Raw genomic sequence first — 24,008 nt, forward strand, 5'->3', positions numbered from 1 at the left:
GGAGGAAAAAAACAGAGGAAGATAAATAAATGAAAATATTTGTCAATTTTGTCAAAAAAATGTTAACATTAAGAACTACTTAGTTTTGAACCCTCTATGCAGCACCCTCTAATGTGTGATCAACCCAGCAGGGCTCACTGAGTGACCGCTCTCCCCAGTTGTAATATCTCTGGCTCTAGCCTCACCCCTCACCTTCCTGTACACCTGCCTCCTGTCATCATTCGGCTTTCCTCTTTGTTACAGCAGCAGAGAGACTCACTGTGATTCACTGATTCTGTTGACCCGATTCTGTACCAGGGAGTTGACTCCCGGAAATTCAGATGGTTCAGTTTGGTCTGTGATGGAGAAGAAAGCTACCCCCTCTCTAGACTCTCCTCCATTCTGTTCTTCAAAAGCTCTTCTGCTGCTCTCCTGCTTTCCACTCCCTGTCCACTTTATCAGAAAAACATACCTCCAACCTACTTTGACTTTCTGAAGAGTGCTATAGGAGAGGGGTTTCTGATAAAAAGGACTGGGAATTTACATCTGACATATTCATTATTCCCCAGCCACATTCAACCAAACTTACTAATGCACTTACACCACACTAAATCTCTCTCTCTTTCTGTCTTGCCCCCCACCCCCCTCCCCCTTTCCAGGCTGCTCTGGCTGCTCAGGGTGGACTGTACTGTTTGACCGGATGTGCGGTAACTGCGCCTCTTTTGTTTAGTTGTGAAATAAATACCTATTGATGTTGATTTTCCTGTAAAAGTCCTTTAAGTCATCACTTGTTTTTCCCAGGAGGTGAACCCCATGCAGGCTACAGCTGTGAGTGCTGACCTAGTCGATCTCTGGAAAAGGACAGTCCCTGACTCAGTCTGGACTCCTCCTAGAGCTTGTGCCATAGTTTTCTCCACACTTTCTCCCGACTTTCTGATGATGTTGTGAGTGATCTGTTCTGTGTTTATTTGCAGGACTCTGAGAACATGAGCGTGTCTATAACACTCTTCCGTCTGTTCCGTGTGATGCGTCTGGTGAAGCTGCTGAATCGTTTCGAGGGAATTCGGAATCTGCTGTGGACCTTCATCAAATCTTTCCAGGTATCTTCATTGATGCTTTTCCACTACAGGGACCCTACTGTACTCTACTGGTATTTTCTGCTTCTCCATCAGGTAAATCTGGTCCTGGTTCTGGGAGCGGGTTCTTGTTTAATCCCTGTTCTCTCATGGTTCAGAGCGAGCCAAGTAGGGACTAAACCGTGGCATGTAAACCTTGCAGAGCGCTGACTGTCCAGAGAGAGTGATCACTCTACGCCACACAATGCAGACGTCCAGCACAAACTCTCCATCTGTAAAATCTCCAGCTACAGCAGAGATCACATTTGTTTTTATCTGACTCATGATGACAGCTCGTAAAATTACACTGTGGTCTTTTGAAGAGGTTCAAACACTCCTTGGATTGGAGGCAGACAAAAGAATCCAGCTGGACACTGCAACAGGGAAGGAACAAACTCTACTGATCTGTCTGAACTGATGACAGAGCTGTGTTCAATCTCAAACAAAAACAAAAACAATAAACCAACTCACAATGAGTAAACAATGCTTAATGTTACTGCCACCATGGTTGTGGTTTCCAAAGCCTGCTGTTCTCGTTAGAGACAGGGATATGAGATGACACCAGGCACATTTTGTGGCGGAGCTGTGGGAGTGGAATAGCAACATTTGATCATGTCAATTTTACTACTCTAATTACTTTTTTTTTTTTTGTTTCCTGTGTGTGTGTGTGTGTGTGTGTGTGTGTGTGTGTGTGTAGGCTCTTCCATATGTGGCTTTGTTAATTGTCATGCTCTTCTTCATTTACGCTGTGATAGGCATGCAGGTAAGGTGCACACAGACACACCCACACACACACACAGTCAGCTTGCTGTTTTCTCCGTGATGTCACAGTTTTGACACCCCCTTCAGGTATTTGGGAAGATTGCGCTGATCGATGGAACAGTTATTAATCGCAACAACAACTTTCAGACATTTCCGCAGGCTGTTCTAGTGCTGTTTAGGTAAATCCAGGTCACCTTTCAGATACACTCACCTAGAGCTCAGGTACACTCACATGTAGCTCAGCTACACTGACCTACTGCTCAGCTACACTCACCCGGAGCTCAGGTAACTCAGGTGTGTTTGTCTAGGTGTGCTACAGGTGAGGGCTGGCAGGAGGTGATGTTGGGCTGTCTGTATGGTCAGAGGTGTGACCCCAAGTCTGACTATCTGCCAGGGGAGGAGTATACATGTGGAGCTGGGTTTGCCATTCTCTACTTCATGAGCTTCTACATGCTCTGCGCTTTCCTGGTGAATAACACACACACACACACACACACACACACACACACACACACACACGACGGTTACCTTCTCCTATGCTCCCATTCAGATCATTAACCTGTTTGTGGCTGTCATCATGGATAACTTTGACTATCTGACACGTGATTGGTCGATTCTTGGGCCCCATCACCTGGACGAGTTTAAGAAGATCTGGGCAGAGTATGACCCGGAAGCTACGTAAGTAACAGAACCTTATCAGAATTCTTAGAAGCTTTACACTGGTGTGGTAAACTCCCGTTACATTTATGTGCTAATGGCAGGCAGAGGACGGGTGCAGAGTGCACCCTAGAGTGAGCCCTGACCACAGAAGGTTTCAGACCAGTTCTAATATATCTATATTCACACATTTTAGCCCAGAGTTGCGCAAGATTGTCTCCAAATGCAGATGCTACATAAACAAACACTGAGGGTGTAATCTGTAGCCTGTATTTTAGGGGGCGTATTAAACATCTGGATGTAGTGACTCTGCTGCGGAGAATTCAGCCTCCACTAGGCTTCGGAAAATTCTGTCCCCACAGAGTTGCCTGCAGGGTCAGTAACACACACACACACACACACACACACACACACACACACACACACACTTCATTATCTCTTGTGTTTTTCTTTAGAGACTGATCTCGATGAACATGCCTCTGAACAGTGATGGCACTGTCACCTTCAACGCCACACTCTTCGCTCTCGTCAGAACCGCCCTCCGCATCAAAACTGAGGGTAAACACATACACACATAAACAGACCACAGGTGAGTGTAGGAAACCGCATGTGAGTGTAGGAGATCACAGGTGTGGGTAGGATGTGTTCCTGTGTTCTGGTGCTATGAAGCTGTACACTGCTCCAACAAGTTTGTCCTCCCTCCTTGTGAGGTCAGGTAATTTTCAGAAGGCCAATGAGGAGCTGAGGACCATAATAAAAAAGATCTGGAAGAGAACCAGCATGAAACTTCTGGACCAGGTCATCCCACCCATCGGAGGTCAGTAGATCCAGACACATTTCGGTTCCTGTACTGACCGCAGTGCTCTCTCTCTCTCTGGATTTATAGAGCTGTGCTGTAGATTTTCTAAAGGTTGGTTCTAGACCAGGGGTGTCAAACCAAATCCTCCGAGGGCCGTGTGGGTGCAGGTGTTCTTTTCAACCACGCAAAAGCCCCACACTACAGAAGTCAAGATCTATTGATTAGATCCAATGGTTAAAAACAGGTGGAATGAGGTGTGGCTTCTGCGTGGTTGGAAAGAGAACCTCCACCCACACAGCCCTCCGTGGATCTGGTTTGACACCCCTGTTTTAGACTCTAGAACTCACGCAGCTGTGTTTGTGTACCAGACGATGAGGTGACGGTGGGAAAGTTCTATGCCACGTTCCTGATCCAGGAACACTTCCGGAAGTTCATGAAGCGACAAGAGGAGTATTATGGCTACCGTCCAGCCAAGAACAAAACCACCAACGAGATCCAGGTGAGAAACAGTGAGATGGAGCTCTATCCCTCACTGTAGAATCTCATCACCTGACAAAAACAAACAAATGGAGCATATTCCTGTTTTTATTTCCTTGTAATTTTCTGTTTTCTCTGAAAACAGAAGTAACAGGTCTTTTATTAGTCTTTCACATCAGCGTTATGGTGATAGTTCCTCATAGTTCTTGTCTTCAGATTATTATTTTTTATTAGTGTTGCTTTAAACGCCACATGGGGGGTTTCAGGACCTGATTTGATGTGAGCTACATAAAGAGTTTGTAGTGTTTAATAATGGAGATTCTCTCACTCATGTCCTGTCTCCTCCCCAATATGAGCCTAGGCTGGTCTGCGCAGTATCGAGGAGGAGGCAGCACCAGAGCTGCACCGGGCGATATCAGGCGACCTGCTGAATGAGGATGAGATGGACCGTGCCATGGATGTGGTGGTGGAGGACGCCATCTATAGAGTATGAGAAAAACTACAGCTCACTACAATGGGCAGAAGCCCACTGCCAATCAGAACAGAGCTTATTTACAAAGATCTTTCTCTGTGGTTACAGCGAGCAGGGGGTCTCTTTGGGAACCACATCGACCCCTTCAGTCTCCAGAGAGGAAGCCCCCTGCACACTCAGGTGACCAGCCAGCGCCCCCTTCAGGTCACTGAGAGCAGGCCACAGGAACAGGAGGCTTACAGCAGCTACACTTACCCCTACAACAGCAACACTAACAACAACAATATTACACAGAGGTGATACTGGGGCTGGGATTGGTCCTGAAGGACTGGGACTCTGATGCTGAAGTGCTGGTGATGCAGGGAGGGCTCTGTTCTGATGACATGGTTCTGTTCAGGGTGGTGTTTGAGGATAACAGAAGAACCCGGGCCCCATTGGCTCCATCCCTGAGTGAACTTCACGTCCTAGAAAGGCATGGGCCAGCGGCACAGGGTCTGGTGAGCACTGCTGATCTTCTGATTGGAGGTATGTGCAGGTCTCTCTCACACGAACACACACACACACACACACACACACACACACACACACACACAGTGAAGCTGCACATGAGGTAATGATGTTTCTGTGGGTGAGTGCTGTCAGATCCTCACAGCATATCTCTTCCCTCTCTGTACCTGGTCCAGGTGTTGCAGAAAGGGTGCGTGACTCTGCTGCCTGCTGACAGCAGATTCTTTGCCGTAGTGAAGGTGGAGCTTGCTACCACGCTGCACATGAAAGCCAACCAGCTCGAGAGAAACTCAAGAAACAATTTTGAACACGCATATGAGGGGTGGGGCCAATCCACAGACTACGCCCACAAACAAAAACCCAATACAGCACAGCCTGGTATAAACTCACACACACAACTTTATTTTCAGTGATAGTTTTCATTTTTCATATTTCAGTAAAGATATTAAATTATAAATCATTTATTTATTTAATCTCCTGAAAAGTAACACATTCTTTTAAAGGAACCACAATTTTTCACCAAAAAAATAGAAAATACATTTTTTGAGTTATCCAAAATCATGGCTTGAACATGTTTAATATTAATACCATAATAATTAAATAACACAATAATAAAAGTGTTGTAAAAGCAAATGTAAAAGTGTTGGTTTGTAGTGATTCAGATCTTTAATCCATCGTCTGTATCAATGTAAACCGCAGAGGGTACTGCTGCATCTCACTACTGTCCCTGAGACACCAGTCCTGCTCAGCAAGGGACAGCAGCACCATGCTCCCTACAGCTCTTTACCAGGCTTTCTTGCAGGGCCCTAGAAGCCTAAGCAATATGTTTAGTTACTGACTGGTCTGTGGAGACATTTACACAACAAAATTTAATAAATGTAACATCTGTCAGAAACATGCCCCTACTGTATAAATCATGTATCTCCATGTTTGTGGGTGTTTAGTTTACTACTTCATTTGAACAAAGCAGCTGTACTTCACACAGAAAATTTCACAATGAATGGACAAATTGAATCTTTTTTACATTGACTTCCATTGAAATTTCAGGAAGTTTTACCTTTCCCTTGTAAAGTAACAATTTTGGAGATACATGTTTTTCAGCATCAAAATCCAGTAAATAATCTCATGAATGGATGAATATTGACTCTAAACTCTGTTCTAACATAGATAGGCAGCTGTTGAATTGTGTGGTGTTTAGGTAAAAATGTCAAATTTAAATGTAAAAAATAACCAAAAATTATAAAACGTGATTCCCTGCTGTTACAGGTATAGCCATGGGGTGGCATCATAGGCAGAATCACAGGTTAGAAGTGGATTTATGGGTGACATCTCTCAGAGGGGTGGAGTCAGTCATTTCTCCATTCTGAGTAACTCCACCCAATCACTCACCAAAGTGGACAGGAACAGAGAGGAGGACAAAATGCTGGATTCTCTTCAGAGAGAACTCTTTTATTGAGGTTACAAACCCATACAAAAACACTGCTGGAATAACATACAGATGATACAGATGTTGGATGTATGAGCTGAAGAAGCTGTGTTTATCGCGTGTTTATTCTGTACCGCACAACATCACACAAAGTATACAAACACACACAGCTTATAGAGCGCTTCGGAGGACATTAACTGTCCTTTTAAAAACCTCTGTCCAGTCATCCAATTAAAAGCATCAGGGAAAACTAAAGAAAGCAGAATCTAAGTCCCCTGAAGGAAAGTGCCTTACACCTAATTTGCATAAAATACAGCATAATATCACAGCTCGTGTCTTTGGTTTCAGCCTCGCTTTCATGAAGTGGCGCAAGAGGGGTAAAAACCCCCAGAAGAAAATCTACTATATAAAACCTTTCTTTAACCGTGTAACCCCCGCCCCCCTCCAACACATACACACACACACAAATACACAAATGCGTCTCTGAAGGGAACACTAGCTGGCGTGAAGGTAAAGAGTTTATATCAAAGGGCAGAACAGTATGCAAGATCATTCCTGTTCCTCTGGTTCTGCAGCAAGAGCTCAGGGCTGATATGGGAGGGGAGAAAGGAGGGTCTCAGTGAGCAAGTTTACATGAGGCAGATTTTACTGAACACCTCATTTAAACAATAAAACACAAGCATAAAAGCGCCCCCTGCCCCTAGCATCTTGGGAAAGCTGTTCACAGTGAGGTCACATTGATGGAGGCAAAGCCAGAGGAGAGCGGCTCACACAAGCATCTAGATGAAGTAACAGTCGGTTCCTCGTGTTCCTTAATTAAATTAAACGCTGTCTTTCTCTGAGCTGAAAGAAACTGGAACAACAACCCTTTCCCCACACACACACCCTAGAGCCCCACTGTGTGACCAGCGCTGCCTGTGGAGTGTGGGATATATTGTTTTAGCATCAAGATAAAAGACACAAAACTAATCAGCAGTAAAAGAGTAGTCTAACATCAGTGTGTAGAGCAGAATGTAGCCAAGGAACCCTGCAGAACTTTAGGAATGTTCTAAAAAAGGAAGAGCACAGAGACTCGTCGGGAGTCTTTCAGATGAGTGGGTAGTGTGTATTTACAGAAGCGATTTGGGTGACTACTGGGTCCCAGTCTTTGTTAGCACCGTTAGCCTCAAAGCTCCTGTTCTAAAGAAGCGTCTAAGTGATGGCCTGCAGGGGGCAGTGTGGAGTCCTTTAAGTTTGACTTTATTAGAAACAGCCAGTCTGATGTGGGGAAGCTGTTGATTTTTTTTTTTTTTTGGGGGGGGGGGGGGGGGGGTCGTAGCTGCAGGACTAAGGTAGGGTGCACTGTATTCATCTCTTCCCTCCTTTCATGTAGGACGGAATAGCCCCCCGCGCTGTGAGACCCTCAAAACGCTTGTAAGTGTAGTTTATAAACACCCAGTCTTTATTCTTATAATTCACCTCTGTACTGATCACTAAGGGAGAGAACAGAGAGAGAGACAGGGGTTACAAATAATGAAATACAGATAATAATGTGTGTGTATTTTTGTATTTGTTTGTGTGTGTGCATATGTGTGTATTACCTGCTGGTTGAAGAATGTCTGACTCTGGAAACTCATCGAAGTTTGAGGTGTCATCAATGCTTTTAATCTCAATGGGTATCGCAGCTGGTCTCTCTCTGAAACATACACACACGCATACACACACACATTACAGAACAGTTATAACAGATACACAGAGAGGTTAAGTTACCCAAGCTATTATTAGAGGATTCTAGATGAGCCCCTTGAAAAACAAGTACATGATCAACTCCACAATAAGAGCGACCAGAAAGGAGAGATAACGATAAAGCCAATATAATAAGTCCTAGATAAAGCCCTCAGTAAGAACCTTTAGTGTGTGTTAAACAGCAGCTCATTTTCCAACAACCTGATGTGATCGTAATCAACGCCCTCAAAGAACTGGTTCCTCTTTATCTCCTCCACCCCAGCAGCTCCTATACGATGATCCGCTTCACAGCAGAACCTACACACACACACACACACAAACTTTTAGTCTGTTTTGTCTGATTAATGACATAGCTGTGGGGAGTTCTAGATAAAGGCTGTGCTTAGGTGTGATTGTGAAGAGTCTAGATAAACCTGAGAATGAGGTGCTTGGCTCTGTCAGAGATGGGAACCTCAGGAGGAAAGATCAGCGTCTCCTTCCAGTTCATCACCTTCTTATACGTTTCCTGAGGCGTCTCTGAGCAGAATGGAGGATAACCTGCACAAACAACTACAACGTCAACAAAAACCACAGCAATGCCAACGCAAACAACAACAATGGCAGTACAAGTAACATGAACACACAACACAAACAACTACGTCAATACAAACAACATCAGCACAATCAATTTCAATGTAAATGACAAAAAAAACTCTGTCAACATAAAAAATACAAACAAAATACAACACAACACAAAAAAACAAAAAAAAAATGACACAAACAACAACGGCTGTAAAAGTTAAAAGTGTGTTCCTGAAGGAATCTCAGAATGGCGCTAATCTGGTCTCCACGCCAAGTGGGGGTTGGGATCGGGGGGCACTGTGATCACAGCTGAACCAGGGTCTGTTCTGTTCTGGAGGAAATCTTTCTAAACTTTAACTGTTCTTTTTAATGTCAAACCCCAGAATGTTTCCTTAAACACCGTTAAGAGTTTCATAAAGTTCCTCAGTGCTCAGTTCCCTTTCTTTACAGAACCCAGAGCTCAGCTTCACTCTGGAGATACAGAAAACATTGCCTAAAACATCCTCCAGACTTTGCATGAGGAACAATCTTCAGGAGGATAAAGATCTGACCATGGTTCGTGTTATTAAAAATTAATTCAGGAGTGATTTGACTCTTTAAAGCTGTTGTTCTTTCAAAGAGTTCCTCTAAATCTTCACAGTCCTCCTTGTCCAGGCTGCTGTCAGTTTTGTGTTCTCCCACAGGTTCCTCTTAGGGTCGGACTGAACCTCTCTGAAGTGCTGTGTACAATCTAGTCTGAACAATGCCCCCTGGTGGACACAAACTCAAATGACGTATCAGGTCAGACAGCTGTCCATTGCCACATAGTGAGATCTGTAGGCAGAGGTGAGATCCAGTTGTGGAGTAATGCCCAGATGTCACGAGAGTAAATAAACGCATTGTGATCTCATATGGAGTGTCAGGACACTCCATATTTAAACCTGGATGATACACGTGTGTGTGTGTGTGTGTGTGTGTCGTACCGATGAGCATCTCATACATAATGACCCCCAGACTCCACCAATCACAGAGCTTGTTGTAGCCAGTCTGCAGGAAGACCTCGGGCGCAATGTAGTCCGGTGTCCCTACCGTTGAGAACGCCTCAAAAAAAAGAAAAACATTCCTGTCATTACACAAAAGCTTTGCATGTGTGTGTATGTGTGTGTGCGTGTGCCTGTGTGCGTATATTTGTGCATGTGTTATTACCAGCTGTCTCCGGTTCCTCTTCCATGTCTCTGCTTTCCTTTTAGAGTTCATGTTTTGGGAAGCTGCACACACACAGAGAGAGAGAGAGAGAGAGAGAGAGAGAGAGAGAACGGTGTTGTAACAGTGATGTAAATGTACTTGTGCTGAACAAACTTTCAGCCCTGCATTAATCCTACTGCCAAAATATAAGCCCCTCGGTCTGGAATTAGGCCTCTTTCCAAAATTCCCAGAGCCTACGAGGGTCCACTGGGAAAAGCTATGTTTCCCACAGGACATGGGCACGGATTCACACCCACTCACACATCCACAACTCCTTATATGGACATTATTCTCTAGAGAATGATGTCGCACTCCAGCAGATTGAGGCATGGTGGGTAATGGAGTGCACTCACTTGTGTCGCTGGAGAGACTGTAGCTAAGATTCCGGTAGAACTCGGTTCTATGAGCTTTTTTCAGCCCAGTACACAACCCGAAATCACTCAGCTTTACATGACCCTGAAACACACACACACCCACAGAAATCAAAATAGACACAGATACTCACACAGAGATACACACAGATATAAATAAACACACACAGACATACAGACACCGATACACACACAAAGATACACACAAACACACATGCACAGATTATTAAATTATGGTTAAATAAATAAATTGTTTACTGAATAAGAAAAAGGAAGAAAAAAGCAGAAGAAAATGTGTGTGTGTGTGTGTGTGTTTGTGTGTGTGTGTGTGTGTGTGTGTGTGTGTGTGATTGTGTGTGTTACCCTGGAGTCCAGCAGTAAGTTGTCAGGTTTGATGTCTCTGTGGATGAAGCCCAGTCGGTGAATGGAATCGATGGCGAGGACAGTTTCAGCCGCATAGAACTGCGCCTCCTCCTCTGACAGCGTGTCTTTCTTCATCAGCAGAGTCATCATGTCACCTGCGGGGGGACACCAGAGCACATCAGACACATCTAGAGGATGATAGATGTCTTAATGCAGATATGGAGATAGAGACTAAAGACTTTAACATTAGAAAACATCCTCCAAACATAATTAATAATAAAATATGAATACAGTAATCAGTATTAATACTGATTAGAAACACAGTGTGTGTTAAACCCTTTGTCTAATCAATTACCAACATAAAGTTATGTCACTGTCCACAGGAGGGACTAAGGACTGGGAGTGGACAAAATTTTATTTTTAATGGATGCCCCCATCACACACACTCACCCCCGGGCAGGAACTCCATCAGCAGGTACAGGTTCTGTTTGTCCTGGAAACTGTAAAACATCTTCACCACCCACAGACTGTCAGCTTGCACCAGGATATCTCTCTCTGCTCGGATATGACCCACCTGAGAGAGAGAGGAGAGAGAGAGAGAGAGAGAGAGAGAGACTTAATGGTCTTTTACTTTCAACAAATGGGAGCACCATGAAGTCACACTGTCATCTCATGCAATAAACTAAATATATAACCATTAGTCAAAACACATATGAAAAAAAAAAACCTAAAGCAAAAGACAGAAGTTAGCAGCATACATCATTTAAGTTCTGGAGCAATGTAGTGTTCATCAATTAAACCACACACTGCTTCCCCATAGCACCACACATCTTAACAGTGTCCAGGTTGTTCATGCACCAATAGAAATTAAATCAATTAAAATCATTTCATGGGCGTCACGGTGGCGCATCAGGTAGTGTCACAGTCACACAGCTACAGGGACCTGCTCATGAACACCTGTAGTCTTTGTGGTCGGACTGTTTTGCACATCAGCCCAACCTTCAGTCAGTGCATGCAGTGCAGAGAAATGTTTATTGTTTTAATTAACAGAAGAAGAAATAATCTTCCATTGTTCATAAGACGACTCGTTTGTGTCAGACACATTTGGACTTCACGGCTTCAGTAAAGATTTCACATGAACTTCAGGCCAGGAGGCAGGTAGCTGTTAACATTATGCTTTTCTCCTGATATTGACAATGTCCAGAATTTATTTTATCTGCATAATTAATGAACTTTTAAGATTTCAGATGTTGCTAATTAGGTTTATTTCATTAAGTAACTAAAATGAATGAAGAAGCTCTGTAGCTTCAGCAATGTTACAAATATATAGCCTGTTAGACCAAGAGTTTTTCAGACATTTTATAAAATATTTCTGTAAATAAGGTAAACTGTTATTAAATTTAGACTTCTGACAAATCACAGTGAAAATAAGTAATATACTTTGCTTGTGCTATTATAAATCAAGCAGTACAACAGCAAACAGGTGAAAGAGAAAATTTCCAAATTGGAGTGGAGATCTGGGACCTTTGATGTGTTTTAATAGGGATTTGACAGTCTTGTGACTTATTCAGGTGAGATCCCATTATTGGTGATGTGAATATAAATCAGTGATTGCGGAATGATTTTTGTGATTTTGCACGTTTGCTATAATATTATTCTGTTGTATTTTCTTGTTAAATTACAGGTGTTTTCCACATCTGTGAACATTTCGAGAAAATTTCCATTACCTGCAAGTTCTCGGATCATTTTGTGTGATATGTATTTTAATGTACATTTTAAAATGACTTTGTTTTATTGTGAGAATGTTGTAATTAATGAAAGAGCCTGTGTAGCTTATATGTCCATAATGGCATATCTGAAAAACAGCACATTCATTTTAATTTAGTTACATTTTGTTCAACTAACCTTACTGCAAAGTAATGGAAAGTTGGAGGAGTCAATATTTTCAACCTGTAGCACCTGGAATTCATTCAAAGTTAGGTGTTACTGAAGGTAAATGACATTACCAAGCTCAGCTATATTGTATGTGGTGGTGTTAGTTAAGGCCTACTGAATGAAAAGAAGAAGAGTACCCACTCAATATTAGACTATAGGCAACAATCCCAACACCTGAAGTTTTACTGACAGGATGTTTTATATGATGACTGTAAAGTTCCAGTAAATTAGATTCTTGTTGTAAGTTTGATTTTGTCAGTCTCAATGTAAATATTTTTTGTGCATGATATCTTTGCCATTTGACACTTTAAGGTGTTGTGATCATTGCCTTGATTTTGGCCAACATGGGTTGGGAACTCCTCCTCCAGTCATCCAACTAAATATTTTAACCACACCTCTAACATACAATACAGCTGACTTGTATTACCTGTGTGATTTTAAACATTTTCTCCGTTTTCATAAAGGTACACCTGGAAATTATTTAACATCCAACTTAGAAATTCATATTTCAGCTACCTGAGTGGTTTAAGCACAAAACCTTCTTCAAATTTTACTGGTATTCCTAAAATGACAATCAGAGTTTGACATTTTTCCCCCAAACCCTTAGACATATATCATACTTTTCCAGGCATCAGAATCATGCAACAGTTATCCATTTGAGTTATGTATTTACAAACCAGATTCCAAAAAAGTTGGGGCACTAAACAAATTGTGAATAAAACCTGAATGCAATGGTGTGGAGATGGCAAATGTCAATATTTTATTCGTAATAGAACATAGACGACAGATCAAACGTTTAATCTGAGTAAATGTAACATTTTAAAGGAAAAATATGTTGATTCAAAATTTCACGGTGTCAACAAATCCCAAAAATGTTGGGACAAGTAGCAATAGGTGGCTGGAAAAAGGAAATTGAGCATATAACGAACAGCTGGAAGACCAATTAACACTAATTACGTCAATTGACAACATGATTGGGTATAAAAAGAGCTTCTCGGAGTGTCAGTGTCTCTCTGAAGCCAAGATGGTAAGAGGATCACCAATTCCACCATTGTTGCGCAGAGAGATAGTGCAGCAATACCAGAATGGTGTTACCCAGCGTAAAATAGCAAAGACTTTTAAGTTATCATCATCAACCTTGCATAACATCATCAAAAGAATCAGAGAATCTGGAACAATTACTGTGCATAAGGGTCAAGGGCGTAAAACTCTACTGGATGCTCGTGATCTCCAGGCCCTTAAATGTCACTGCACCTCAAACAGGAATGCCACTGTCAAGGAAATAACAGAATGGGCTCAGGAATACTTCCAGAAAGGATTGTCAGTGAACACAATCCACCGTTCCATCCACCGTTGCCAGCTGAAACTCTACAGTTCAAAGAGGAAGCCATTTCTAAGCAAGCTCCACAAGCTCAGAAGTTCAGAAGCCTGCATCACTGATGGTATGTGGTTGCATGAGTGCTTGTGGCATGGGCAGCTTGCATGTCTGGAAAGGCACCATTAATGCAGAGAACTATGTTCAGGTTCTAGACAACATATGCTCCCATATAGACGTCATCTCTTTCAGGGAAAACCCTGCATTTTTCAACAAGATAATGCCAGACCACATTCTGCAGCAATCACAACATCATGGCTACGTAGGAGAAGGATCCCGGTACTGAAATGGCCAGCCTGCAGTCCAGATCTTTCACCTATAGAGAACATTTGGCACATCATAAAGAGGAAGGTGCGACAAAGAAGGCTCAAGACGATTGAACAGTAAGAGGCCTGTATTAGACATGAATGGCATTCCTATTTCTAAACTTGAGAAACTGGTCTCCTCTGTCCCCAGACGTCTGTTGAGTGTTGTAAAAAGAAGGGGAGATGCCACACAGTGGTAAAAAATGGCCTTGTCCCAACTTTTTTGGGATTTGTTGATGCCATGAAATTTTGAAACAACATATTTTTCCCTTAAAATGATACATTCTGGGTGGCATGGTGGCGCAGCTGGTAGTGTCGCAGTCACACAGCTCCAGGGGCCTGGAGGTTGTGGGTTCAATTCCCGCTCTGGGTGACTGTCTGTGAGGAGTTGGTATGTTCTCCCTGTGTCCGTGTGGGTTATCTCCGGGTGCTCCGGTTTCCTCCCACAATCCAAAAACACACGTTGGTAGGTGGATTGGTGACTCAAGTGTCCGTAGGTATGAGTGAATGTGTGTGTGTGTCTGTGTTGCCCTGTGAAGGACTGGCGCCCCCTCCAGGGTGTATTCCTGCCTTGCGCCCAATGATTCTAGGTAGGCTCTGGACCCACGACGACCACATCATTGCATTCAGTTTTTATTCACAATTTGTTTAGTGTCCCAACTTTTTTGGAATCCGGTTTGTATTTCAGTTATGCATTTGAGACTATAGCTTCAAATATTTATATTTTAGCGGTGACATCTTATTGCTAATGTTTTTGTTTGTTTGTTTTAAAGGCACATATCAGCAATGATTAAAGATCCCAGCCCAACACTCAAGCTAAGAGGGAGAATTGTAGTTCTCCCTTTCTCTCTTATATGTTTTGCCATTTTACTGTCATGTGGTTCAAACCAGTTTTCTTGATGCTATTGTAAATCAGTGCTACACTGTTATGTATGCTATTTAACTAAGCCTCGTTTGACTATGGTCATGAGTTCAGTAAAATCATTAATTCAACTGTACAAATAATTGAGTGCTTTAAATAAACTTCTATGGCAAAACTTCATTGCATGTCTGTCCTTCAGGAGTTCTATTTTCTTTCTTTTTTTCTAAATAAAGTTGTAAATTTGTAATATGCAGGCATAAACTGTAAATTGCTGTAAAAAAAGTATTTCTACTGTCATAGTGTAATACATTATATATTAATATGCATTGAAATATGCAGTGTTTTCTATGGTTATATGCCGTAATTCAATATACAGTACAATACCATTAAATTAAATGATGCTAGCTGCTCTGTAAAAGAACAGTAAAATGCTGCCGTATTTTGCTGTTAATTTACAGTCACATTTTTTACAGTATAAAGTAATGATCTTCAAAAAGAAAGCCAGATCTCAGGAAATGAGATATGTTTTCTATCTAGGAGATACCACCCTAGAATACTCCCATTTCTGTAATTACTTGGGGCTCAAAATCAGTGCCTCATGAGGCTTTGGTCCGGCAGTCGATGCACTGAAGGAAAAGGCATGCAGTGCCCTCTATTCAATTAAAAACAAATTCATCAAAATTGACATCTCAATTCAGTTGAAACTTCATTGGAATTGGGGTTGTAAATGGTCCTGGACCCCAAGAGAGGACAGAGTGTGTGGTCACTGCAGGACAGGTGAGGCTGAGACAGAGGTGCACATCCTTCTAAACTGCCCCAAATACCAAACAATCAGAAAAAATATTTCAGTCAGTTTGAGAAAGAAGTGAGTGGTTTCAGAACACTGACAGACAGCGAGAAACTGGCTGTTACATTAGTAGAGGGTCCATCAGCCTGACAGAATGTTCGACCCTTACATGGATGCAGTTAGAACTGAAAATACTTTTGACAGGGCCGTGCTATGGAGTAGTCGACTCCGGCAGATACACGCCAGCGTCAATCAACGCCTACAGGAAGAGGCAGCTCGTGAATCGAGTAATTGCGCCAGCGCGAGTCGAAGGAGTCGCTGTAAGAAACGCGCTGGAGTTACCCAGTCGATGGTGGATTACCCCCTCAGGTCCGGGGAAATTTTTTGGGGTGTGGGGGTTGAGGGTTGGGGCTGTTAGCCTCCATCCTCAGGACAAGAAAGATGAGGCTAACAGGGGCACACCTCTGGGGGATCCATGGTCGATGACATCCCTCATGAGTGTGCCCGTCAAACCCCCTAAACTCTCTACAGCTCCAACGCGAGCCCGGCGAGCAGCACAAACCCCTGTCCTCGTGAAAGCGGCGCCTCCAGCCGCTCCTGTCCTCGTGAAAGCGGCGCCTCCAGCCGCTCCTGTCCTCGTGAAAGCGGCGCCTCCAGCCGCTCCTGTCCTCGTGAAAGCGGCGCCTCCAGCCGCTCATGGCCTCGTGAAAGTGGTGCCTCCAGCCACTCCTGTCCTCGTGAAAGCAGCGTCTCCAGCCGCTCCTGTCCTCGTGAGCGCGGCGCCCGCCTCTTCTGTCTACGTGAGCGCGGCGCCCGCCTCTCCTGTCTTCGCGAGCGCGGCGCCCGCCTCTCCTGTCTTCGCGAGCGCGGCGCCCGCCTCTCCTGTCTTCGCGAGCGCGGCGCCCGCCCCCATGACTGTGTCTACGGCCGTTTCTGCCCCCGTGACTGTGGCTACGGCCGTTTCTGCCCCCGTGACTGAGGCTACGGCCGTTTCTGCCCCAGTGACTGTGGCTACGGCCGTTTCTGCCCCCATGACTGTGGCTTCGGCCGTTCCAGCCTCGTGAAAGTGGTGCCTCCAGCCACTCCTGTCCTCGTGAAAGCAGCGTCTCCAGCCGCTCCTGTCTTCGCGAGCGCGGCGCCCGCCTCTCCTGTCTTCGCGAGCGCGGCGCCCGCCTCTCCTGTCTTCGCGAGCGCGGCGCCCGCCTCTCCTGTCTTCGCGAGCGCGGCGCCCGCCCCCATGACTGTGTCTACGGCCGTTTCTGCCCCCGTGACTGTGGCTACGGCCGTTTCTGACATTTCTCCTTTCTCGTATGTCTAGTCAGTCGTGTTATATAGTCTGTCCATATGTCTCCACAGTTTCCCTGTTTCTTTTCCTTTGTCATTGTTTCGCTTTTTGTCTGTCTGTCCCGTTTACCCTGTCTAGTTCCCCGTGTTTAATTTAGCCTGCTTGGCTCCCTGTTTGTTTTCGTTCTGTTTAAGTCTCTTTGTTTTGTTATATTTTCTATATTAAAAATCCTGTGTTCTAGCAAGTGCGTCCGCCTCCGTCAGTCCGCCAAGTGATCCGTGACACAGCCTCCACTGCAGCCTGATATGTACATGAGTGTCACCCACTCCAGGGCAGTAAGTGAAACACCAGATCACCCACCCTGCTTTCCCAGCCACCCCCCACACACGCAACCATTTTTTTATATGTATATATTAGTTAACAGTTCTCCATTTACCTTTTCTTTGTTGTATTTTTATTTCATACCTGTGTAAGTATGCATTTAATAATCTTACCTTTGTTATCCTTTATATGTTGTGTGTGTATATGTATGTCTATGTATGAGAGAGAGAATTTGTATGCGTTTGTTAATTTGAGTGTGTGTTTATAATGTGTGTGTGTGTTACTTGTTCTTTCTCCAGCATGTCTGCTTTGCGGAGGATCTTCATGGCGTAAACATGACCAGTGTCCTTTTTCTGTACCAGACGCACCTGCAAATCAAACATTAATACACACACACACACAAACACACACACACACATTAACAAATACACGCACACACAGACACACACACCAACAAAAACAAAAGGAAACTGAGGCCCCATCCACACAGAACATTCATTCATTCATTCATTATCCGTAACCGCTTATCCAATTCAGGGTCATGGTTGGTCCAGAGCCTACCTGGAATCATTGGGCGCAAGGCAGGAATACACCCTGGAGGGGGCACCAGTCCTTCACAGGGCAACACACACAGTCACTCATACACGGACACTTTGGAGTCGCCAATCCACCTACCAATGTGTGGGGGTTTTTTTTTTGGACTGTGGGAGGAAACCGGAGCACCCGGAGGAAACCCATGCGGACACGGGGAGAACACACCAACTCCTCACAGACAGTGACCCGGAGCGGGAATCGAACCCACAACCTCCAGGTCCCTGGAGCTGTGTGACTGCAGCACTACCTGTTGCGCCACCATGCCACCCCCCCACCCAGAACAATTACCTTTTAAAAACAAAGTTTTGTGTCTGTGTTCTTCCTCCCATCAACATGAACACGGTGCTGTTGATCACTGAAACAGAGGTTTTTCTAAACACTCTCCAAGGTGGAGGTTTGTGATGACGCCGTTGTCTCTGCCATCTCTGACATCACACAGTGTCTCACACAGCTCCTCACTCACACTAAAGTGAATTACATCAGTCATAAACTACAATGTACATACACACGGACAGCACTAGATTTCAGATTCACACAGATGAATAAATATAAATTATGTGCAATAGAAATATATAATACACTGTTAAGATCTAGACTCAGTCATTTCAGGACATGTGTGGTGCACTACAGAGGGCGCATGGAGTGATTTTGGATTAAACCTGTTTCTCTCATGCTTTGATGTCTCTCTTTAAGAGGTAAGATGTCCCCATACTGGACAGGCATGATAATGCAGCCATTTTAGTATTGGACTTGGGATACCATAGTATGCAGTAACACCCTAGCAACCATCTTGAGATTGTGTGCAGCTTCTCTGTGTGTAGGTGATCTGCATGGGGGAGTTACCTCTCCAAACGCTCCTCGGCCAATCACCTTCAAACTCTCAAAATCGTCCAATCCCAGCCTTGTCCGCTTCAGCCGCAGGAACTCCGTCTCCTTATGAGCATGCTGAGACCGTCGCACTCGCTTCTGAACACACACACACACACACACACACACACACACACACGCTTCATACCTACACTGTGAGGGGCTGTGGGGGTTGTGGAGCAGGGGTCCTGAGCGCTGAAGCACAGGTTTGTGTCCCTGTGTGTGTGTGTGTGTGTGTGTGTGTGTGTGTGTGTGTGTGTACAATGTTTACCTCTTCATCTGGAAGCCCCTCTTCCTCCATTACCTTCTCCAGCTTCTGCTGCCTGGGAACACACAACCAAACCAATCAAGGTCCTGTAATTTGTACATAATACCACACTGTACCCTGATTGGTTTAGACATTTTTCAGGCCAGATGTGGTCATCATAGTCTGGTCAAAGAGACAGGCTGAAATTCAGGGGTGGAGGGACGCTTTCTTGGACAGGTAATCAGAGACCACCCACCCATATCTCCTCAAAACCCACCACCTCCCCACAACTACCCAACAGCCCCTCATACAACTCCACACCATCAGATACTACATTTCTGAAAGAACACACTCTCACACAAACATTCACAACCACAACCTTATACACCCCTATACAAACACACACATACACACCACACACACACACATTCACAAACACACCCCTATGCACACACACTCCTATACCCATGCACACACACTCACACACTTACACATACACACCACTAAACACACACACACACTCTCTCTCTCTCACACACACACACATTCACAAACACCCCCCTAATCAAACCAAATCAAATTTATTTGTATAGCGTCTTTTACAACTGATGTTGTCACAAAGCAGCTTCAAAGGATTCTGGTAAGACAAAGTTTTGACATGAAATGTAAAAATGTAAAGAATGTAAAAATATTAAAAAAAAACCACAAGAACAAGCTAAGGCCAACAGTGGCAAGGAAAAATTCCCTCAGAGCTGAGGAAGAAACCTTGGGAGGAACCAAGGCTCACAAGGAGGGGGGACTATCCTCCTCCGGTCAATCTACTGGTAATAATAGTTAGGAGTCTGTGAAAACTTAAGTGTAGGGTGGGCAGCTTCAAGGCACCCCTACAAACACACACACACACACACACACTCAAACACACACACCCCTATAAACACTTATACACACACATTTTCACTAAACTGTAAACATTAACTAAAAAGAGCAGCAGAGCAGAACCACAGCCAGACTGAGGTGTGTGTGTGTGTGTGTGTGTGTGTGTGTGTGTGTGTGTGTGTGTGTGTGTGTGTGTGTGTACCTCTGCTCTCTCTCCTCATGCTGGCTGATGAGGTTACTGTAGAAATTTTCCAGTGTGACCTTGGCCATGGTCACTCTCTCCTTAGTGTGGTTACTGAGCAATGAGCCTGAGGAGTGACCTCGCATCGCCATGGTTACCTGCACGCGCGCACACACACACACACACACACACACACACACACAAACACACACCTACAGACACACACACACACACACACACACACACAGAGACATAGACTTCTTATTGAATAAAGTTAAAGTTCGCCAGTATGGGCGGAACATAAAGATGCAGAAAAAGAAATTAAATAATGACAATAAGAAGATGAATAACAATAACAGTCCAATAATGTACATCCCTAAATAACTGCAGAAAATACAGTCAAACAATACTGAACAAGAAGTAAATAAACAATTAACAAACAGACGAGGAGAGCAAAGTGCAAAGACACACACACACACACACACACTCACTCACTTTTTCTCTATCATACACACACACACACACACACTCACTCTGACTCTCTCACACATACAAACACACACACACACACTCGTGCGCACTCTCTCTCATACACACATGCACATACATTCTCACTCTCTCTCTCTCACACACACACTCATTCTCACTCTCTCACTCTCATACACACATATACTCACTCTCTCTCTCATACACACACACACACTCTCTCATACACACACACTCTCTCTCTCATACACATATACTCTCACACACACACTTTCTCATGAACACACACATTCATACTCACTTTCTGTCATACACACACACTCACTCTCTCTCTCATACACACATACTCACTCTCACACACTCTCTCTCATACACACTCACTCTCATACTCTCTGATACACACATACTCACTCTCACACTTTCTCTCTCATACACACTCACTCTCATACTTTCTCATACAAACATACTCTCTCTCTCATACACACTCACTCTCATACTCTCTCATACGCACATACTCTCACTCTCTCTCTCATACACACACATGCTCTCTCTCTCTCTCTCTCTCATGAACACACACATTCACTCTCGCTTTCTCTCACACACACTCACTCTCACTCTCTCTTACACACATACTCACTACTCAATTTCACACACTCTCTCTCATACACACATACTCACTCTCATACTCTTTCATACACACATACTCACTCTCACACTCTCTCATACACACACATGCTCTCACTCTCTTTCTCTCTTTCTCATGAACACACACATTCACTCTCACTTTCTCTCATACACACACACTCACTCTCTCTCTCTCATACACACATATTCTCACACACTCTCTCTCATACACACATACTCTCACACACTCTCTATCCTGCACACATACTCACTACTCACTCTCACACTCTCTCTCTCTCATACACACATACTCTCATACACTCTCTCTCCTACACACATACTCACTACTCACTCTCACACACTCTCTCTGATACACTCATACTCACTCTCACACTCTCTCTCATATACACACACATGCTCTCTCGCTCTTTCTCTGTCTCATGAACACACACATTCACTCTCACTTTCTCTCATACACACATACACACACACACTCACTCTCACTCTTTCTCATGCACACACACATTCACTCTCACTTTCTTTCATACACACACACACACACACTCACTCTCACTCTTTCTCATGCACACACACACACACACTTTCTCACTCTCTCATACAAACACACACATACTCTCACTCTTTCATACACACGCACACTCACTCTCACTCCCTCGCTCATACACACTGAATCATTTGCATGGATCTCAACAGAATAAACTGTGTCCTTTAAAAATACAGCCTGAGAACTCCACCTTAACTCCCCTCCTCCACCTCCACGTCTCACTCTCACTGAATCAGAGAAGATGGAGTGGACCCTGAGAACGCCACCTTAAATCCTCTCCTCCACCTCCTCGTCTCACTCTCACTGAATCAGAGAGGAAAGAGTGGACCCTGAGAACTCCACCTTAACTCCCCTCCTCCACCTCCTCGTCTCACTGTCTCAGAGAGGACAGAGTGGACCCTGAGAACTCCACCTTAACTCCCCTCCTCCACCTCCTCGTCTCACACTCACTGAATCAGAGAGGACGGAGTGGACCCTGAGAACTCCACCTTAACTCCCCTCGTCCACCTCCTCATCTCACTATCACTGAATCAGAGAGGACGGAGTGGACCCTGAGAACTCCACCTTAACTTCACTCCTTCACCTCCTCATCTCACTCTCACTGTCTCAGGGAGGATGGAGTGGACTCTGAAAACTTCACCTTAACTCCTCTCCTCCACCTCCTCGTCTCACTCTCACTGAATCAGAGAGGACGGAGTGGACCCTGAGAACTCTAACTTAACTCCCCTCCTCGTCTCACTCTCACTGGATCAGAGAGGATGGAGTGGACCCTGAGAACTCCACCTTAACTCCCCTCCTCCACCTCCTTGTCTCACTCTCACTGAATCAGAGAGGACGGAGTGGACCCTGAGAACTCCACCTTAACTCCCCTCCTTCACCTCCTTGTCTCACTCTCACTGTCTCAGGGTGGACGAAGTGGACTCTGAGAACTCCACCTTAAATCCTCTCATCCACCTCCTCGTCTCACTCTCACTGAATCAGAGAGGACGGAGTGGACCCTGAGAACTCCACCTTAACTCCCCTCATCCACCTGCTCATCTCACTCTCACTGAATCAGAGAGGACGGAGTGGACCCTGAGAACTCCACCTTAACCCCCTCGTCCACCTGCTCATCTCACTCTCACTGAATCAGAGAGGACGGAGTGGACCCTGAGAACTCCACCTTAACTCCCCTCCTCCCCCTCCTTGTCTCACTGTCTCAGAGAGGACGAAATGAACCCTGAAGATGTAATAAGAGTGTGATTAAGTGCACACTCTCTGCAGAGTGTAATATCTGTGTAATAAAGTACAGTCTATGTTCAGGTTGCTAAAACAATATAATACATGCTGTATGCAGAGTGTAATAACAGTGTGATACAATACACACTGTACAGAGTGTAACAACACCATAGTAATTACAGACTGTGCACAGAGTATAGTAACGGAAAAGTAAAATACATATGGTGTAATACGAATGTAATAACAGTGTAATAGACTACAGGTTGTATGCAGTTTACCAAGAGTGTAATGAAGAGCGCAGCTGTGAGCAGTGAGTAATAACAGTGTCATAAAGACAGCGGCTGTGTGTAGAGTGTAATAACAGTGTAATAAAGACCGCGGCTGAGAGCGGAGCTGGTGGATGCAGGGTGGTGCTGATGACGTGGTCGGACGGAGTTCTGACGGTAAACAACGTCCCGGGTTAATGCGCTCGTGTCTGAGCTCGTGAGCGTGCAGGGGAGGCGTTAATGGTGTCATTAACTGCTGATTAAGATGTGTTTACCTGTCGTTCACCCTCTGATCTCCTCGAGCCTCGACTCCGCGCTTTTGTTCTTCTCTTAGACACACACACACACACACACATACACACATTAAGTTCCTCAGCGCGGAGTTCAGTTTTGTTTGTTTTGTTATCTTCTGTTGTTCTCCGAAAAAGTTATCTCTCTCTCGCGCTCTCTCGCTCTTTCTCTCTCTCCCTCTATCTATCTCTTTATCTCTCCCTTTCTTTCTCTCCAGCTTCCTAGAGTTAACACAGACGGAAGAAAAGAGAAATTTTCAGGCTAAATGCGGAAAAAGACCCGCCCACCACACACACACGTACACACAGAGACACAGAGAGAGAAAGACAGAGAGAGAGAGAGAGAGAGAGAGAGAGAGAGAGTAACGGTGCAGTAATAGTTGAGTAATCGCACACATTTTCACAATGCAGCCAGTGTTCACCGCCGCTCCACCTTAAATTACAGTGTGTGCGTGTGTGTGTGTGTGAGAGAGAGAAACTGAGGAG

General features: G+C 44.4%; 2 protein-coding genes across 3 annotated transcripts in view; one reads left to right on the forward strand and one right to left on the reverse strand.

Moving 5' to 3' along the window:
• The window catches only part of cacna1sa (calcium channel, voltage-dependent, L type, alpha 1S subunit, a), a 110,625-nt gene extending 105,643 nt beyond the window's left edge, over positions 1–4,982 (forward strand). The window contains exons 30-44 of the mRNA XM_066672332.1: positions 639–686; positions 781–807; positions 954–1,079; positions 1,792–1,857; positions 1,944–2,035; positions 2,165–2,324; positions 2,407–2,534; positions 2,792–2,888; positions 2,969–3,071; positions 3,229–3,330; positions 3,681–3,811; positions 4,151–4,276; positions 4,370–4,557; positions 4,659–4,786; positions 4,945–4,982. Of these exons, the coding sequence (XP_066528429.1) occupies positions 639–686; positions 781–807; positions 954–1,079; positions 1,792–1,857; positions 1,944–2,035; positions 2,165–2,324; positions 2,407–2,534; positions 2,792–2,888; positions 2,969–3,071; positions 3,229–3,330; positions 3,681–3,811; positions 4,151–4,276; positions 4,370–4,557; positions 4,659–4,786; positions 4,945–4,982 (1,560 nt within the window). The remainder of the gene's footprint in view (positions 1–638; positions 687–780; positions 808–953; positions 1,080–1,791; positions 1,858–1,943; positions 2,036–2,164; positions 2,325–2,406; positions 2,535–2,791; positions 2,889–2,968; positions 3,072–3,228; positions 3,331–3,680; positions 3,812–4,150; positions 4,277–4,369; positions 4,558–4,658; positions 4,787–4,944) is intronic.
• Positions 4,983–6,218: 1,236 nt separating this feature from the next.
• On the reverse strand, positions 6,219–23,749 carry stk38b (serine/threonine kinase 38b). Of its 2 annotated transcripts, none has more exons than XM_066671078.1 (14): positions 23,508–23,749; positions 20,095–20,285; positions 19,041–19,092; positions 18,746–18,868; positions 17,593–17,676; positions 10,889–11,012; positions 10,439–10,593; positions 10,058–10,160; positions 9,666–9,727; positions 9,443–9,560; positions 8,333–8,456; positions 8,121–8,216; positions 7,775–7,869; positions 6,219–7,666 (listed from the first exon to the last, which is right to left on the reverse strand). In XM_066671078.1, exons 1-14 carry the CDS (start codon positions 23,586–23,588, stop codon positions 7,542–7,544), a joined length of 1,533 nt encoding a protein of 510 aa, XP_066527175.1. In that variant the 5' UTR covers positions 23,589–23,749; the 3' UTR covers positions 6,219–7,541. The 2 variants fall into 2 exon arrangements, 1 of the variants encoding a protein (XP_066527175.1); XR_010802627.1 differs by having other exon boundaries at positions 7,633–7,666; positions 8,082–8,216.
• Between the last annotated feature and the right edge of the window lie 259 nt (positions 23,750–24,008).

The sequence above is a fragment of the Hoplias malabaricus genome, chromosome 5 (genome assembly GCF_029633855.1).
Source record: "Hoplias malabaricus isolate fHopMal1 chromosome 5, fHopMal1.hap1, whole genome shotgun sequence".
NCBI lineage: Eukaryota > Metazoa > Chordata > Actinopteri > Characiformes > Erythrinidae > Hoplias > Hoplias malabaricus.

Coding starts and splice junctions, on each gene's coding strand:
- stk38b (XM_066671078.1), bottom strand. CDS start 23,588: ATGTGTGTGTGTGTGTGTGTGTCTAAGAGAAGAACAAAAGCGCGGAGT. Junction 10,594..10,888: donor GATGGAGTTCCTGCCCGGGG/GTGAGTGTGTGT, acceptor GTCCCCCCGCAG/GTGACATGATGACTCTGCTG. Junction 10,161..10,438: donor ACTTACTGCTGGACTCCAGG/GTAACACACACA, acceptor TGTGTGTTTCAG/GGTCATGTAAAGCTGAGTGA.